Source organism: Penicillium argentinense (assembly GCF_028826775.1).
Source record: "Penicillium argentinense strain IBT 30761 chromosome Unknown utg000009l_segment0_segment0, whole genome shotgun sequence".
In the NCBI taxonomy this organism is placed as follows: Eukaryota; Fungi; Ascomycota; class Eurotiomycetes; order Eurotiales; family Aspergillaceae; genus Penicillium; species Penicillium argentinense.
In genome coordinates, this window is record NW_026622668.1 from 2072658 (window position 1) to 2088052 (window position 15395).

At 50.5% G+C, this 15395-nt stretch overlaps 8 protein-coding genes across 8 annotated transcripts; 3 read left to right on the forward strand and 5 right to left on the reverse strand.

Annotated features, from left to right (window-relative positions):
• Nucleotides 1–382: 382 nt before the first annotated feature.
• On the forward strand, nt 383–1859 carry N7532_008367 (NEDD8-activating protein UBA3; the record flags this gene model as incomplete). Its single annotated transcript, XM_056620859.1, has 4 exons — nt 383–507; nt 630–709; nt 762–1058; nt 1108–1859. The coding sequence occupies 4 exons, from the start codon at nt 383–385 to the stop codon at nt 1857–1859; spliced, it is 1254 nt and encodes a 417-aa protein (XP_056471665.1).
• Nucleotides 1860–2133: 274 nt separating this feature from the next.
• On the reverse strand, nt 2134–3381 carry N7532_008368 (DNA-directed RNA polymerase core subunit RPC40; the record flags this gene model as incomplete). The annotated part of the gene is made up of 3 exons (XM_056620860.1): nt 2134–3111; nt 3180–3284; nt 3337–3381. 3 exons carry the CDS (start codon nt 3379–3381, stop codon nt 2134–2136), a joined length of 1128 nt encoding a protein of 375 aa, XP_056471666.1.
• Nucleotides 3382–3816: 435 nt separating this feature from the next.
• Nucleotides 3817–5370, forward strand: N7532_008369 (NADH-quinone oxidoreductase subunit D; the record flags this gene model as incomplete). Its single annotated transcript, XM_056620861.1, has 3 exons — nt 3817–4488; nt 4558–5278; nt 5333–5370. The coding sequence occupies 3 exons, from the start codon at nt 3817–3819 to the stop codon at nt 5368–5370; spliced, it is 1431 nt and encodes a 476-aa protein (XP_056471667.1).
• Nucleotides 5371–6624: 1254 nt separating this feature from the next.
• On the forward strand, nt 6625–7728 carry N7532_008370 (transcription factor domain-containing protein; the record flags this gene model as incomplete). The annotated part of the gene is made up of 1 exon (XM_056620862.1): nt 6625–7728. One exon carries the CDS (start codon nt 6625–6627, stop codon nt 7726–7728), a length of 1104 nt encoding a protein of 367 aa, XP_056471668.1.
• A 78-nt stretch (nt 7729–7806) lies between these two features.
• Nucleotides 7807–9119, reverse strand: N7532_008371 (putative aminotransferase; the record flags this gene model as incomplete). Its single annotated transcript, XM_056620863.1, has 3 exons — nt 7807–8524; nt 8582–9036; nt 9087–9119. 3 exons carry the CDS (start codon nt 9117–9119, stop codon nt 7807–7809), a joined length of 1206 nt encoding a protein of 401 aa, XP_056471669.1.
• A 789-nt stretch (nt 9120–9908) lies between these two features.
• Nucleotides 9909–11323, reverse strand: N7532_008372 (aminotransferase-like domain-containing protein; the record flags this gene model as incomplete). The annotated part of the gene is made up of 3 exons (XM_056620864.1): nt 9909–10359; nt 10415–10788; nt 10844–11323. 3 exons carry the CDS (start codon nt 11321–11323, stop codon nt 9909–9911), a joined length of 1305 nt encoding a protein of 434 aa, XP_056471670.1.
• Nucleotides 11324–11901: 578 nt separating this feature from the next.
• Nucleotides 11902–12645, reverse strand: N7532_008373 (ubiquitin-conjugating enzyme E2; the record flags this gene model as incomplete). Its single annotated transcript, XM_056620865.1, has 4 exons — nt 11902–12185; nt 12259–12409; nt 12520–12531; nt 12610–12645. 4 exons carry the CDS (start codon nt 12643–12645, stop codon nt 11902–11904), a joined length of 483 nt encoding a protein of 160 aa, XP_056471671.1.
• Nucleotides 12646–13204: 559 nt separating this feature from the next.
• N7532_008374 (serine/threonine-protein kinase) lies at nt 13205–14589 on the reverse strand (the record flags this gene model as incomplete). Its single annotated transcript, XM_056620866.1, has 3 exons — nt 13205–13989; nt 14046–14476; nt 14546–14589. 3 exons carry the CDS (start codon nt 14587–14589, stop codon nt 13205–13207), a joined length of 1260 nt encoding a protein of 419 aa, XP_056471672.1.
• Between the last annotated feature and the right edge of the window lie 806 nt (nt 14590–15395).

A 15395-nucleotide genomic window follows, 5' to 3' on the forward strand; every position in this document is an offset into this window, starting at 1 on the left:
GTGTCGAACCCGAGCTTGTATGCGGACGGTCACGTGCCCCGCGTCTGTCCTGCCCACCGATGCCGCCATGCCTCTTCCATCCTCTCCACCATCACTCCCATCGTCTCGTTTGTGGGGGAAAGTTGGAAATTACCAGACAAAAATACAGCATCCCCAATATCTACACTCATCAGTGCTTGTCAAACGATCCCCGACCTCCCCAAAAAACCCATCTTAAACGCGAAGTGGGACTAGACACCCCAACTTCAGGACAACCAGCGCCTGCAACCACCCCCCCCCAACCTTTAGGACGTCTGTGATTTATCAGATATGGCTTCAGCAGACGGTGTCCCTGGGAGCGAAAAAGCTCGATGGTGAGCCATCTTCAAGGCCAACCAAATAGCTGAGTCTAACCCTACAATACAGGAAGCACCTGTATAAGGTTCTGTCCAAGCCTGGCCCTTACAGCGATGAAGACTGGGTCCCTGGTCAAGATACAATCGATTCTCTGGAATCCTCAAAAATCTTGTAAGATCAAACATGGCAGACTGCATGATACGTACTAACGTTGGACTCCAAGGGTGATGTTCGTCCTTTCAATAATGGCATTTCCCAGAGGCGGAAGAAGAGATTGACTGACCTGATCCTAGCGGCGCCGGCGGTTTAGGCTGTGAAATACTGAAGAACCTTGCTTTGTCTGGATTCAAAGACATTCATGTTATTGATATGGGTATGTTCTCCTATGCCGCATGTCGGTGGAATAAGCCTAATGCCACTGACAGATACGATTGACATTTCCAACCTCAACCGTCAATTCCTTTTCCGCCAGGCAGATATTGGCAAGCCCAAAGCTGAGGTCGCTGCTGCCTTTGTGGAGAAACGAGTCAAGGGCGTCAAGATCACGCCGTTCGTGGGGAAAATCCAGGATAAAGATGAAGATTACTACTTGCAATTCAAGATCATCATTTGTGGCCTCGATAGCATCGAAGCTCGTCGCTGGATCAACTCCACCCTAATTGGAATGGTTGACCCGGAAAACCCAGAGAGCCTCAAGCCCTTGGTCGACGGTGGAACGGAGGGTATGTTACCCACAATGAATTGATAAGGTACCAGGCTAACGCAGACTAGGGTTCAAGGGTCAAGCCCGTGTTATCCTACCAACACTCTCCTCGTGTATTGAGTGCCAGCTCGATATGCACGCACCTCGACCAGCTGTTCCACTTTGTACGATTGCTACGATCCCCCGCCAACCGCAGCACTGCATTGAATGGGCGCACCAAATTGCATGGCAGGAGAAGCGCAAGGATGATGCCTTTGACAGCGACGACATGGAGCACATATCCTGGGTGTATAGTGCCGCCCTGGAGCGGGCACAGCAGTTCAGCATCCACGGAGTCACTTTCCAGATGACTCAAGGCGTGGTGAAAAATATTATCCCGGCTATCGCATCTACGAATGCGGTGATTGCAGCATCCACAACCTCCGAGGTACTGAAGATTGCTACATCATGCAACCCATACCTTGAGAACTACATGATGTATGCTGGCGAAGAGGGTGTGTACACCTATACCTTCGAGGCCGAAAAGAAGCCAGATTGCCCCGTCTGTGGAAATCTCGCACGGAAGATGACCGTCGACCCGAACGAGACCCTGGAGGACTTCATTGATAGCCTTGGCGAGAGAGCAGAGGCGCAATTGAAGAAACCCAGTCTTCGGACGGAAAGAAAGACCTTGTACCAGCGTTTCCCACCTCAGTTGGAGGAGCACACAAGACCAAATTTGAAACTGAAGCTGAACGAGCTTGTCGACGACGGCGAGGAGGTTGCCGTCAGCGACCCAGCCTTTACTATCGACTTCCGCTACAGACTGAACTTCAAATAGGGCCGAGTTCATTATATATCAAACTCTGGCTGATACAATGGAATGAATTGAATGAATTTTTGATATTTAGCTTTATTGGACTCTCTTAGAATTCGTTTCCAAAGACAGGCTGCCCGCCTTCAGTGGTCTAACAGCAAGTGTGATATCCGGACTCCGGCCTCGTAAAGCCAACTTTCGACAGGACTTTTCGTAAATGTACAGCGCGAACGAAGCTCAAAATTTCCAACGCCGGTATAATGCATTATAAAAACGAGGGGATAGATGATCGACGGCTTTACGCCATGAGATCACTCAGGCCCCGCTTCCACCGGGTGCATTTCAGCTTGAGCACCTTGATCGCCTCCAAGAAGAGAGCATCGCTCTCAAACTGACCAGTGCTTTCAACATTGAAGATGAAGTGGTCACGAATACGGCCCAGCTTCACCTTGCCTTGAAACTCCTCGTGTCGCAAGCACTCGCGACTAACGGTATCGTTGAAAGCATCACGCACAACAGCCTTCTGTTCACCGGCGTGACCCTCATATCCACTGCCCTTCTGCGAGGCCTCCTCGGCGGTGACAGGCTCAAGGGCAATAACTCCCTTCGGGAAGCACTTGGCGAACTTCTTCGCGTCATCTCCAATTATAGGGCGCTGAATTTTGATGTCCGGCATGAGACGATAGGTGGCGGTCGCAACAGGCGAGAACTTTGCGTGATCGGCTCCTATGCCCTTCACGCAGTGAAGTTCCATTTCGATCTTTTGACCGGGACGCATCTTGGCGATCAGAATGTCCGGATTGACAGGCCGGATGGCACCATCACCGACGAAGTATTGATCCTGACGACCAACCGGAGAAAAGGTAAGATCTCTGGCGTAGACGTGCGCATTGTTGTAGAGGATACGCGGATCCTGCTCGTCGGGGTGGGCATTGGGATTCTTAGTGCATTCCACGTCAAGGTGCATGACAACGGTGTTGAAATCAGACGGCCCGTCTTCCTCGGTAGAATCCTCATCTTCAGATGGCTTGCGGTACCAGCGCATCCAGTTAATTCCGTCCACATTGCCCTTGAGCGGGATCAGACCCAGACGCTGGGCAAGTACCTCATCCTGGATAACGGATGTGTTATTATGAACAAAGACGTATTCAATAGCCAAAGTCGGGATCTCGGCCATCAGAACGCGGCGAAAGGCATTGGCAACCGCAGCGTCGAGGCCGATCAGCGAGAACGAGGCTTCGTGAGGGTCATTGCGGTGGTATTCGACCTTGAAGCCCTGGAGATCATATAATTGTCAGAACAAGACCTAACCAAGCGTCAAACAGAAGCGCAATTAGTACAAACCTCTTTGAATTTGTCAAGCGCCCAACCATGCGACTCTCCGGGCCAATGACCGGGGAAATCTGTGGAGGGGATGTTTGTGACAGTCTCTGCGTTGATGTCGATGATCTGGACAATGTGTTTAATATGTGGAGTATGCAAGAAAGACGAATGTACTGACACGACGACGCTGCAGCTCCTCCTGCGACGGGACAAGAGGCGCCATGGTGGGCAAGCTGGAGGGGACGGTGAAGGTGGAAAGGAAATTCGTTGATCGGCGATAAGAATAATTTCTCGAAGTATTTTCTGTATGCCTGAGGCATCCACCGGATCAGGCAGGAGCAAGGCCATCTATTCAGCGCAGCTAAGACACCTGAGGCAGTACTAAATTGGTAAAGAAACCAGGAGCCAGACCCCTTTTAGACTAGTCCAGGATTATGTGAGTGCAGTATAGGTGGGTCCCTCTGACCAACCACATCGCAGCTGATGACCGGGCAGCTCAAAGCACGTGACAGGCCAAAATGGAGCGCGACCTCATCTTCGTCTCTGCAGGTTCCCTTCCCGCCCAGCGAGCCCACTCCGCCTCCAATCCATTGAATGCGCCTGGTCTGAGGCCTAGATTCCTCACGTCACCCCCGGTCCTCTCCTCTCACTTTCCTCCATGGCCGCTTCCTTCGCCCGCCTCGCGGGCAATGCGCCCAAAAGGCTCTGCCTCCGCCCCTCCAACGTCCTCAACACATCTGTGCCTCGTTCCCGCTCGATTGCGACCACAGTCCCTCGTCAGCATGCCGACCCCACCAGCTACCAGGCCACACGACTGGTTCCGGCCGACCCGTTCGTCGCCCACATGGCCAACAAGCCGCCTACCTCGTCCCCGGATGAGGCCGCTCCCCTTGAATCCGAGACTGGAAGTCTGAAGGGCCGCAAGATTCGTCACTATACCGTCAACTTCGGTCCCCAGCATCCGGCTGCTCACGGTGTGCTCCGTTTGATTCTGGAGCTCAATGGCGAGGAAATTGTTCGCGCCGATCCCCACGTCGGTCTGCTGCACCGTGGTACTGAGAAGTTGATCGAGTACAAGACCTATATGCAGGCTTTGCCCTACTTCGACCGATTGGACTACGTCTCAATGATGACCAACGAGCAGTGCTTTGCGCTGGCCGTCGAGAAGCTACTGAACGTCGAGATCCCGGACCGTGCCAAGTGGATTCGTACCATGTTCGGCGAGATCACCCGTATCCTCAACCACCTGATGTCCGTTCTGTCCCACGCAATGGATGTTGGTGCTCTGACTCCCTTCTTGTGGGGCTTCGAGGAGCGTGAGAAGCTCATGGTAAGTGATGGGACACTCCCCGGGATATCTTCGGAAAAGGAACTTGTGCAACTAATGGTTATGTTATAGGAATTCTATGAACGTGTCTCCGGTGCCCGTCTCCACGCCGCTTATGTCCGCCCCGGCGGTGTCTCTCAGGATATCCCCATTGGCCTTCTCGACGACATCTACCAGTGGGCCACTCAGTTCGGTGACCGTATTGACGAGACCGAAGAACTTCTTACCGACAACCGTATCTGGAAGCAGCGTACCCAGGGCGTTGGTGTTGTTAACGCCGCTGATGCTCTAAACATGAGCTTCACTGGTGTCATGCTCCGTGGTTCCGGTGTGCCGTGGGATATCCGCAAGTCTCAGCCGTACGATGCCTATGACCAGGTTGAGTTCGATGTCCCTGTTGGTGTCAACGGTGACTGCTACGACCGTTACCTGTGCCGTATGGAGGAGTTCCGTCAGTCCCTCCGCATTATCCACCAGTGCTTGAACAAGATGCCCGCCGGTCCTGTTCGCGTTGAGGACTACAAGATTTCCCCTCCTCCTCGTGCCGCCATGAAGGAGAACATGGAGGCGCTTATCCACCACTTCCTGCTTTTCACCAAGGGTTACTCTGTGCCTCCGGGTGAGACCTACTCTGCCATTGAGGCGCCGAAGGGCGAGATGGCTGTTTTCCTGGTCAGTGATGGCAGCGAGCGCCCTTACCGCTGCAAGATTCGTGCCCCTGGTTTCGCCCATCTGGGTGGATTTGACCAGGTCTCTCGCGGTCACCTTCTGGCTGACGCCGTCGCTATCATCGGTAAGTATCTTTATACCCGCAGTGCTTCGATCCATGACACTAACATTATATCAGGTACCATGGATCTGGTGTTCGGTGAAGTCGACCGGTAAAAGCATCCTTACAACGCGATAATAAAACTTTCGAAAAAAAAGGAAGAAGACTTTGAAATGGCCCCCTTCTAGACGGCCTTGCCATTTAAGGGTACAGAAGCAGATACCAGTGATGCACTAACCGTCATATATTCTCTGTTACAACCCTTGGACCCCTTGACTCTGACCCAGGTGTACCAAATTCTCCATGTTTTCTTCTCATGGCGTTGTTCTATTATGTCCTGTCCTTCTCCTTTGTCTCTTGCTATTTTGCCTCCTACCTCTCATCAGCCCCTGTGTATAGTGAACATCCGAATTCTTCTGAGACATGCTTTCTACTTGATATATGTATACGACTTGTATGCTGTTTGTGGGGTGCAAACTACCGTCCAAGCGGAGATTGCTCTTGCAATATTTGACCTAAGCCGGGTTCCTTTGATGTTCAATTTTCCCAGAATTTTGACTCGGAATTCATCCCGATAGACTGCTAAATGGTCATGCGGAATTTTATTGTGCGGGTCATTGCTTGGAGTTCATATTTCAATTCGCGCTCCTCACTGCAAGCATTTTGATAGTGTTGTATCAACTTGAAACTGTGGTGCCAGTGCATTTGAACTCCCCGCGGAGGCCCCATCATTGGTGGGATCGCCTACATGTCTGCATCGAGCTAGTAGGGTGGGCCCGCCGGCACTGAAGAGTGGCAAATCGGAGACAACTTGAAGATACAACCCAGCGGCTTTCCATGTCATCACTCAAGAGCACATTGTGCCACACATGCAGTTCTGAAATCGTCTTCAGAGGACACTGATTCCTTGCAGCCGTCTGTCAGCATGTCAAGACCGCCTCAGAATGACGTGTTCATCGAAACTAGTGGTGACACTGACGGTCCCCGTCGAAGGAGGGACGGCTGCACAGAGTGTCGGAGAAAGAAAGTCAAGGTAATTACTTTTGATCAGTGGCGCGAGGGTCAGAGCTAATATGTGGAACTATTAGTGTGATTTGAAAAAGCCAGTATGCACGCGATGTACCCGATTTCCCAGAGGGTGTTCCTATGACTTGAGCATCGTTGCCCTTAGACCGGCGAAGTCACGGTCACCACAGACTATGAAATGCAGAGAGAGAAAATCTTCTTTGATCTTTCAAAATAATTTGCAGCTGGCACCGGCTTATTTGGCAACACCACTAGTTCATCAAATCCCGATCACTCAGTCTGTTTTCCTGTCATCAGATGAATCTAAATTCCTGATGCATATTTTTGGCACTCAAACTGCCAACATGCTGTTCCCAACAGCCCCCGATTACTTTCTCCGAACAATGATCAGCGCTGCTATGGAAACACCGCATTTGCTTTATGCGCTTTTAGCTATCGCTTGCAGTCACCACGGCCGTCTTGTTAAAGACTCGACTCCAAAGCCCAAAATGACCTGTCTCAAATACACCAACTTGGCAATATCCAATTTGCGCGAGACAATAAAATCTCAAGACCAATCCCTCAAAGCTGAAACGGTGACAACGGCAATGGTACTATGCACCAATGATGTCTGCAATGGGAATATGCAGGCCTGGAGAACTCATCTACGAGGTGTGCTACGCCTCTTGGCTGCACGTTTGGAGCACCAAAAGGACTTCGATGCCACCGAAGAGCCCTTTATATGGGCATTAACTAAGTGGTTTAAAACAATGGATATCATAGCAGCATTATCTGGGTTTGATGGAGTGTGCATCCATGACCCCGGGAATGGACCGTTGGATAAATCACCGAGTACCGAGAATGTCTATATCGATGACATTTGTGGCTATTCCTTGGTTTTGATACCACTTCTTGCACGAGTCTCTGAATTGGTCCGTCTTCAAAGCCTTCGACATGTGCCTAGCGGAATCGACTCGAGTAATGGACCATCGCTAGAGACGATGGTTGAAATAGGAGCTCTCGAAACAAAAATCCTCTCGTTGTCAGACAAAATTGCTCCCAGTGGAACGGAGGAGAAGGATAAGCACCTTGCTATCGAATTGAAAAGCACACATCTTGCTTTCGTGCACACAGCATTGCTCCATCTCCATCGCCGGGTCCAGCTGTTGCCAACACATCACTCTAAAGTTCGGTTGGACATCGAGAATATCCTTGACGCCCTGAACAATATTCAACCATCCTCACCTGCCAATATTCTCATTCTTTGGCCCATATTCAGTGCCGGCTGCGAAACTACAATTGTCACTGAGCGAGACATGATACAAGAACGGATGACCAAAATGCAAGGCCTCGGAATGGGCAACTTTACCAGAGCCCGGGAGCTCCTTCAAAGGTTTTGGGAATCTGAGAGTAACCTGCCTTGGGATATTTACTTTGCGCAGCATGGGCTCGAGCTGGTTCTCTTCTAGCCAACAAATAACCCACGAATCAATTGCATACTCATTACCTGGTGCTACTACAATCGCGCTATCTTATTGAGTGATTACTCAGACAGCCGCCAGAGGCAAATTTTCGAAATCCTCTTCCATGAACAGCCGAAGGGCTTGGAGTCCATCCACCAGAACCTGTCGATCGGGAACATAGCCCACCCGCACATAACCCTTAAAGTCGTTTCCCTCGCCAAAGCAACGACTTCCAGGTGCCAACAGTACCCCTTTCTTCTCCAACACCTGCTGGCAAAATGCCACGTCATCAATAGGGGTCCCATTCCTCATAAATTTGACAAAAGCAGTCGTTCCAGCTCGCGGGTGGAACCATGTCGCTTTTCCCTCATAGTCGCGAACGAATATGCCCAGATCATGCAGATTTTGTTGAGCAAGTCGAATGTTACGGTCGAGCAAATTATCGACACAGGAATCAGACAGTGCTCGTGTGGCAATGCTGTCATTCAGCTGTCCAACCGAAATCAGAGTATAATGTCGGACAGAGGCGCACGATTCGATAATTTCGGAGCTTCTGGAAGCGATCCATCCTAATCGAATGCCTGCTAGACTGAAAGCCTTCGACATCGAGCCCGTTGAAATAGCTTTCTCATATCCGAAATCCAGGATTGAGGGAGGACTTTCTGAGCCATTCCCAAGCGAGTGGAAGAGTGGCCGATACACTTCGTCGCAGTGAACGATGATATCGTGCTGCCGGGCGATATCCACGATTTTTTGCAACACTTCGCGGCAAAGTACGACACCGGTTGGGTTCTGAGGATTGCTAGAGGATGCTCAGCTGAGTTGTCGATTGGGCCAAGCCTCAATGAGACCAACTTACTTGATGATGATGAGCTTGGTATTTGGCTGAATTAGAGACTTAAGCTCCGACAAGTCTAGCTGCCAGTCCTTGTCTTCAGACGACTTCCACAGAGCCACCTCTGCACCAAGTGACTGTGGAACCGAATATAATTGCTGGTATGTGGGGTAATGGCAGATGACATGATCCCCTGGGCCGATGTGGGTATAATGAGCGAGAAAATTGGCCTGAATGGCTCCGTTCGCGACAAGAATATCCTTAGAAGACAAAGGCGCAGATGTGTTGCTAGAGTATAGCTTTGAAATATTGGATCGCAGGGCCTCTGAGCCACGAATAGCACCATAGGTTTGCTTCCGCGATGAATCTATCGCATCGGTTTCCTGGCCGGAAAATGTATGAAGGTCATCGAGCGAGACTGATGCACAGCAAGTCTCGGCGAGATTGTGCTTAGCACCGGTCTCATAATCATCCATCCACTTAACAGGTCAGCGTTAGATATCCTTCCTTGGTGAGGTATGCCTCTTACCCGTTCCACAGCGAATTCATTGATCTTGACCATCGTAATATGAGTATTTCTGTCTGCGGATGAATTTACTAGCGAAGCTGAGTAGAAAGAGAAGGAAATTTAAGAGGCCCATTCCAGCCTTTTATATTCAGTTTACACGCTAAGGTCACAAGGGCTTGAATGACAGGGTTGCGACCGTCTACCTAAGTGCTTTTTGTTCGGCTCGAAAGTTGATTGGCCAAATCGCCTCAACTACCAATTCGGGATAGACCAAGCCGAGTCTACCTCGCCCCGAATTCGTGCAGATAAAATGCCTATGTCAAACCAAATGTTTTAAATGAAAGTCATAGAAATTTCACTGGTTGGTCTACGTAGGCAGCGAGGTATTTGTAATTTGCCGAATGTTGCGCATTCATTAAGGGAATTGACACAGCCACACCCCTTCTACATCAGACCATACCCTCTCTGGCCTTTCAGATATTTGCTAGTTCTTCGGCTCGATGGCTTTTCGAGTAGAAAAATGTGCTTTCTGCTCTGCGGGGTAAATTATTCTAGCCCGAAGTCCATCTACTTGGCATTGTATTAGCACACCACTCTCGCCAAACAGCTGATCTCGTAGGTGACTGGGTAGGTAATTGGGTAACTTATAAGATAGGTGATTGAGCAATGAATCTGGCAATAGGTAGAATGAAGATTTCATGTTGTCAAGATCATAGTCAAGGTGGCATTTGGCGTCGAAATTGGCACCATGTTTGATCAAGGTTCTAGTTTGAATTATCTGAGCAACGCCATGACAGGATATGGTCTGGGTTAAAGGGGGTGTGGAAGCATTGGTCTCCTTCATTAAAGCATCCCTCTAAGCACATTCCCAAGTCTATCAATTCCCTCAACCAATTTCTCTCCATCCTCCCACATGAAGGAGAGCCTCAGTCGTTGATGTAAATCACTTTCTAGAGGATTATCCTCGGGGACTCGAAACAGGTCACCACATCCAAGCGTCAGGTTTTGCGATTCAAGCGCCTTTTGGCACACCCCAGCCGCGCTGAGAGGTGCGGGTATCTTAATCCAGATATAGTACCCGCCAACAATTGTATTGTGAGCAGCACCAGCATTAAATTGAGCACCAAGAGGAGTGAGATGCTCCTTGATCGCAGATGTGATCGATGCGTATCTTTGGTGACCTTCCGGGATTAGAAGCTCGGTGATATGCCGCTGTAGAACGTTGCTTTCTAGAAGCTCGTTGATAAAAGTCGACATTAGTTGCGAGGGAGCACCTCCAGACTTGGTTTGACCCCTTTGAGAATGTAAGTCATTGTACTGTTCTTTTTCATTGCGACCTCTCAACTCACGCATGTGAAAGGCCAAAGGTGAAGTCCTTTGTTCCTTCGGCCCAGCCAACGCGACATCCTGGACCGATGAGCTTGCTGAATGAGCCATTGCTCACGACATTTCCAAAAGAATCCACTGCTCCTTCTAGTGTACGATCAATGTCCACCAGGCGTTGCAGGTCCTTTCCGTTAGAAACGGTGCCTGAGTTCATATCCCAGCAAAGAAAGTCGTAAACATCGTCGCATATGATGAGGGCATCGTATTTGCGGGCAAGCCTGACAAGTGCCTTGCGTCTTGAAGATGTCATGATAGTCCCTGACGGATTCGCAAAACTAGGAACACAGTAGATAACATGTCTGTATATCTTCCTGTAGGACTTGCGAGGTTTTGATGCCTTGACAACCCATTAGCAATTTTCTCGGGTAAGCCCGGATGCGCAGAGTCCTTACATAGCATGTTAGAGGCATTTGGCTGCTTCCGCGATCCTCAAAATATCTCAGGGCATTTTCGAGAGCATTGGCATCCATACCCTCCTCGTCTTCCGGTATGCCTCGTAGCCGGCCATGGAACCCAGCGTCTTCGAAAGTTCGAAAGACAAGATGATAAGTAGGCTCCACAAGCCATATTATCTTTGTGTCGTGAGGATCGGTAAACACCTGCAGAATACTGGTCAAGTTTTGACTTGCACCACCGGTAATGCAAATTCGATCTGGGTTGATTGCTTGCGACGGCGTATAAAATTCCGAGAGCCATTTCGCTATATTCCGTCTCAACGGGAAATGCCCTTCGTCAGGCCCATACTCAAGACCGGGAATTGACACTGCTTTATTTGACAGGGCCTTGATCGCTGCATTTTTGAGATGTTCAGTTGGAAGTAGATCTGGTGCCGGCCATCCTTGAAAAAGGTCAATCGGATCCCGTGGAGACATTTACGCGGAAAGAAAAGCACCAGGCGGAAGCTGCACAACTTTGTCTTTCGTTTCTCCTCTTAGTTCATTGTCCATCTGAGAATGCAACATCTTTCGGTTTATATGCCTCCGACGCCTCGGCCTGTTGATCTATTAGACCCACCGCGCCCAGTCTGGCAACCCAGGCGACCTGGCGAATCACGGTACTGGGATCGCAAGCCTACCGAGTCAAACCTTGGGGCCACTCTCCAAGGCCAGCATGTTATAAAGCCAGACCCTTCGGTTCAAAGGGGAAACTGTTCGCGAAATCTACCCAATAATCTTAAACACAATAAACGTGAACGGTCTTGAATTTCGTTGATGTAAGTAAACCCGCTGAATCATGAATTCAAACGCCCTTGAAAAGTGCCTCTTTGACTGTCCCGTAATAACCTCAAACCAGCGCCAAAAATGCAGAAGCGAATTTCAAAGAAGTTCATGTGCAAAAAAACCGACTGCTCCCATTTACCATAACCATAGATGTTTCACCTCAAAAAGGGTGGGGCCCTGTAGAGCCCGGACAAGGAATGCCACCTCCACACCCGCACACCCGCACTATTCTAGACGTTGTCATCCTCGTAGACAAATGGTATGTCCCGGATACGGCGTCGGTTGTAGGCAACAAACTCGCTGTCGCCAGGGGGACGCTCATCGCGGGTGTTGGCCGTCAGCATGCTTTGAAGGCTCATGCAGACGCTCTCCACCGTTTGAACAGGAGACCAGCCGGAGTTGCTGAGGAGGTCAAGGCAGATGATTCCGTTGCTGTAGATATGTGGGTGCATGGGGATGGGCCGGGGGGTGTCCGAAGTGGCAGGTAGCTCGATGAATTGAACCTCGGGAGGTTCTGAAAATCAATAATTAAGCGAGATGGACAGAAAGGACGTCTGCGCATATGCAAGTATGGATGATAAACGTACCGATTGGGTATTTTTTGCTGAAAGTGAACTTCAGTCGGAACGTATGACCTTTGTAAATCGGGTTGTCGTCGAGGACTTTAATGTCCATCTGCCATTCCTCCAGGCTGTCGGACTTAACGATCGATATACCGGGCGGAACATGCTCTTGCATCTGAGGACAGGAAACATTTGTCAGCTATGTGTTGCTTTGTCGAGTTATTTCCGGAGAGAGCGCCCAGAGTAATAGGAGAAGTTACAGCGCGCAATACGCGAATGTCATACCTTAATGAGCTCCTATAATAAGAGTCGTGTTGGTAAGCTGACCTTGAGCAGGTTCGAGGACCAAGTCCTTTGCGGTGGATAGAGACTTACCTTGCTCAGACGCTTGTTGGCAAACGAGCTCGCCATTGCGGTTTTTCTTTGGCGGGCAATGCGATAACAAGCGACGGGTTGGGTCGAAGTATGACCGGACGGACCGCTTGGGAGCGCCGATGAGCGGAATGTGTGGCAATTCTCCGTCTTCCGGTAGCACTTCTGGGGGGAAGAAGCACGGAGAGAAAACAGTTGGCGAAGGGAAGCCGCAGGGAAGAGATGAAGTGGTACAAAGACGCGCCTCGAGGCGGGTGATGCAGGCGGGGGAGATAAGATTGGCACGTGACTGATGATGGCCCGATTCAAGGTAGTTAACTAACAAATATTCTACAAAGACTGGGAGGTAATGGTAGATCTCATTCAATTGATTGAAAGGATATGTGAAATAAAAAAGAGTGACATTAATTAATGGGTTTCTTTTTCCTATTCTACCGGACAGGCGCTGCTATGGAAAAGAACAATAGTTGACAGATTATGTGAAGACTGTATTGACTATGGGGAATCAAAAACTATTTCCAGAATGACGGCAAACTATGAGACATGAATTGGCATCAAAGTGGAGAAAAGAAAAGACAAGGTCAGGGAAGAACAGAAATCAAGCATTGGTTGCCTTTTCGCGCGCCTCGCGCTCGATCTTCTCTCGTTCCTCGTTCTCCTTGACCTCGCGAACCTTGGCCAGAACCACCTCTCGGAAAATAGCACCGCGAGCAATCTTGCTGAGACTGCGCTTCTTCGTAGTCGGGGCAGGAGATTCTCCCTCGCCATTCGGGGATGCACCGCCACTGGCAGACTCGGCCATGGCAACGGGGCTCGGGATATCCTCCTCGTTCTCGCCATCCTCCTCGTGCATCTTGAGCGCTTCGATGCGGTTGGCCAGCTTGACGATCTCGATACCGCGACGGAGACGGGCGCGCGCAATGTAGGCGCGGATCTCGGGCAGCAGATCGCGGTCGCTGGCAGATTCTCCGGTCAGCCACTCGTGCTTGAGGGCCTCCTCGGACGTAACCCGCTTGCTGGGGTCGGGTTGCAAGAGACTGAGAATGAAATCCTTGGCATCCTGTGAGACATCCTTCCAGTAGCGCTCGTGGAAGATAATACGGCCACCCCGGCACTCCTCGATCAGATCCGTCAGGTTCTCGGAACGGAAAGGAGAGTAACCGCATAGAAGTGTGTAGGTAATAACACCCAGAGACCACATGTCGACAGCCTTGCCATGACCTTGCTTCAGCATCACCTCAGGCGCAGCGTATCCGAACGAGCCGGCCATACTGGTCAGAACTTCGCTAGGATTTTCCAACATTTTGGCAATACCAAAATCTGCGAGGACCAGCTCTGAATCGGAGGCGCGCGTGAGGTATAGGAGGTTTTCGGGTTTCAAGTCTGCCTGGATTAGGAAATGGCCTAGCTTATAGAGTTTGGGTGTGGATGAGGCTCACCTCGGTGAACGATGTTTCGGCGATGCAGATAGTTGACGGCGTCGAGTACCTGGCGGATTGTTTGGGAAGCGTCCTTTTCTGTGAACTTTCCATAGTCGCAGATGCGATCGAACAGCTCTCCGCCAGTGGCAAGCTGTGTCACAATGTAGAATTTGTCCTGGATGGGAGTCAGGGTCTGTCCAGACGAGACTACTGACGAGAATGGGTGACTGTTACTTGCCTTGGACTCGAACCAGTCCACAAAGGAGACAATGTGAGGGTGCTTGAGCTTTTGCAACATCTCCAGCTCATCATAGACCATGCTCTCATTGCCGCGGACATTCTTCTTGAGAATGATTTTGACCGCGACCTTCTGGCCCATAGTGGACTCGGCCTCCCGGACGATTCCGTATGTGCCTGCACCAAGGGTGCGTCCGAATTTGTAAAGAGCTCTAGAACGCGAAATATGTTAACATCAGTATGTGCGGTAATGACGCCGAGTTCATGAAAGAAGGACGTACTTTTTCTCATAGCTCTCTGGCTGTCCAGACAGCTTGTTGAGCATGTTTGCGACTGTAAGAATTGCAGTCAGCCAGCTGTTCTTATATTCGAATGCAAAATATGGAAACGGATGGGTCAGAGCTGCAAGCCGGGGCTGAAGCAAAAAAAGGTGTAGTGGTATGTGTACGAGAAGCAGACCATAAGAATAAATAGTGTAGAGGGCGAAAGCAAGATCAGCTACAAAGCTTGCGACTGTCAAAGACCAGATGAACACGGAAGCCCTGAGCGCGACAGAGCACAATGCCCGCATTTTAAACATGCGTTACAGGCCGGTAGTAGCTCGGGTTTCAATGGACTCATTGAAACACGACCGGGGACAGCTCTCGCAGCTCACAAGCAACAAAAACCAAAACCGTTGCATATCAAATTGACTCACAACTCATTGTGCGTGGGGTAGGCTGCAGGACGAATGGACTCGAGGATGCGCCTGGCTCGAACGGTCGCAAGAGGCCCGTCAGGTAGCGACGCGATGGGCTGGTGAACCCCGCAGCGGAGAGGATCGAATAGCGGGGCAGAGGAGAGAGAGAGGGAGTCAAGGTCGTGGTTGTCGTTGCAGCGGGGAGGAGGTGAGAAAGTCAGGATCTAGCAGAACGGAGGAAATGGTGAGCAGGGAGTCGACAGATTTCAGCCTCGAGGGGCCAGGCGGGGGTCCAGGTCCAGTGGGCGCGCGGATCATGTCCGTGGCTTATAGCGATCAGGGGGCTGCTGGATGTATTTACCGGTCAGGGCTCGAGGCGCAACAGCAACAGCGCACAGCAATTGCTAGGAATTCACCGGAGGACAGTTGGTGACTGGAAGAGTGGTCGGAAA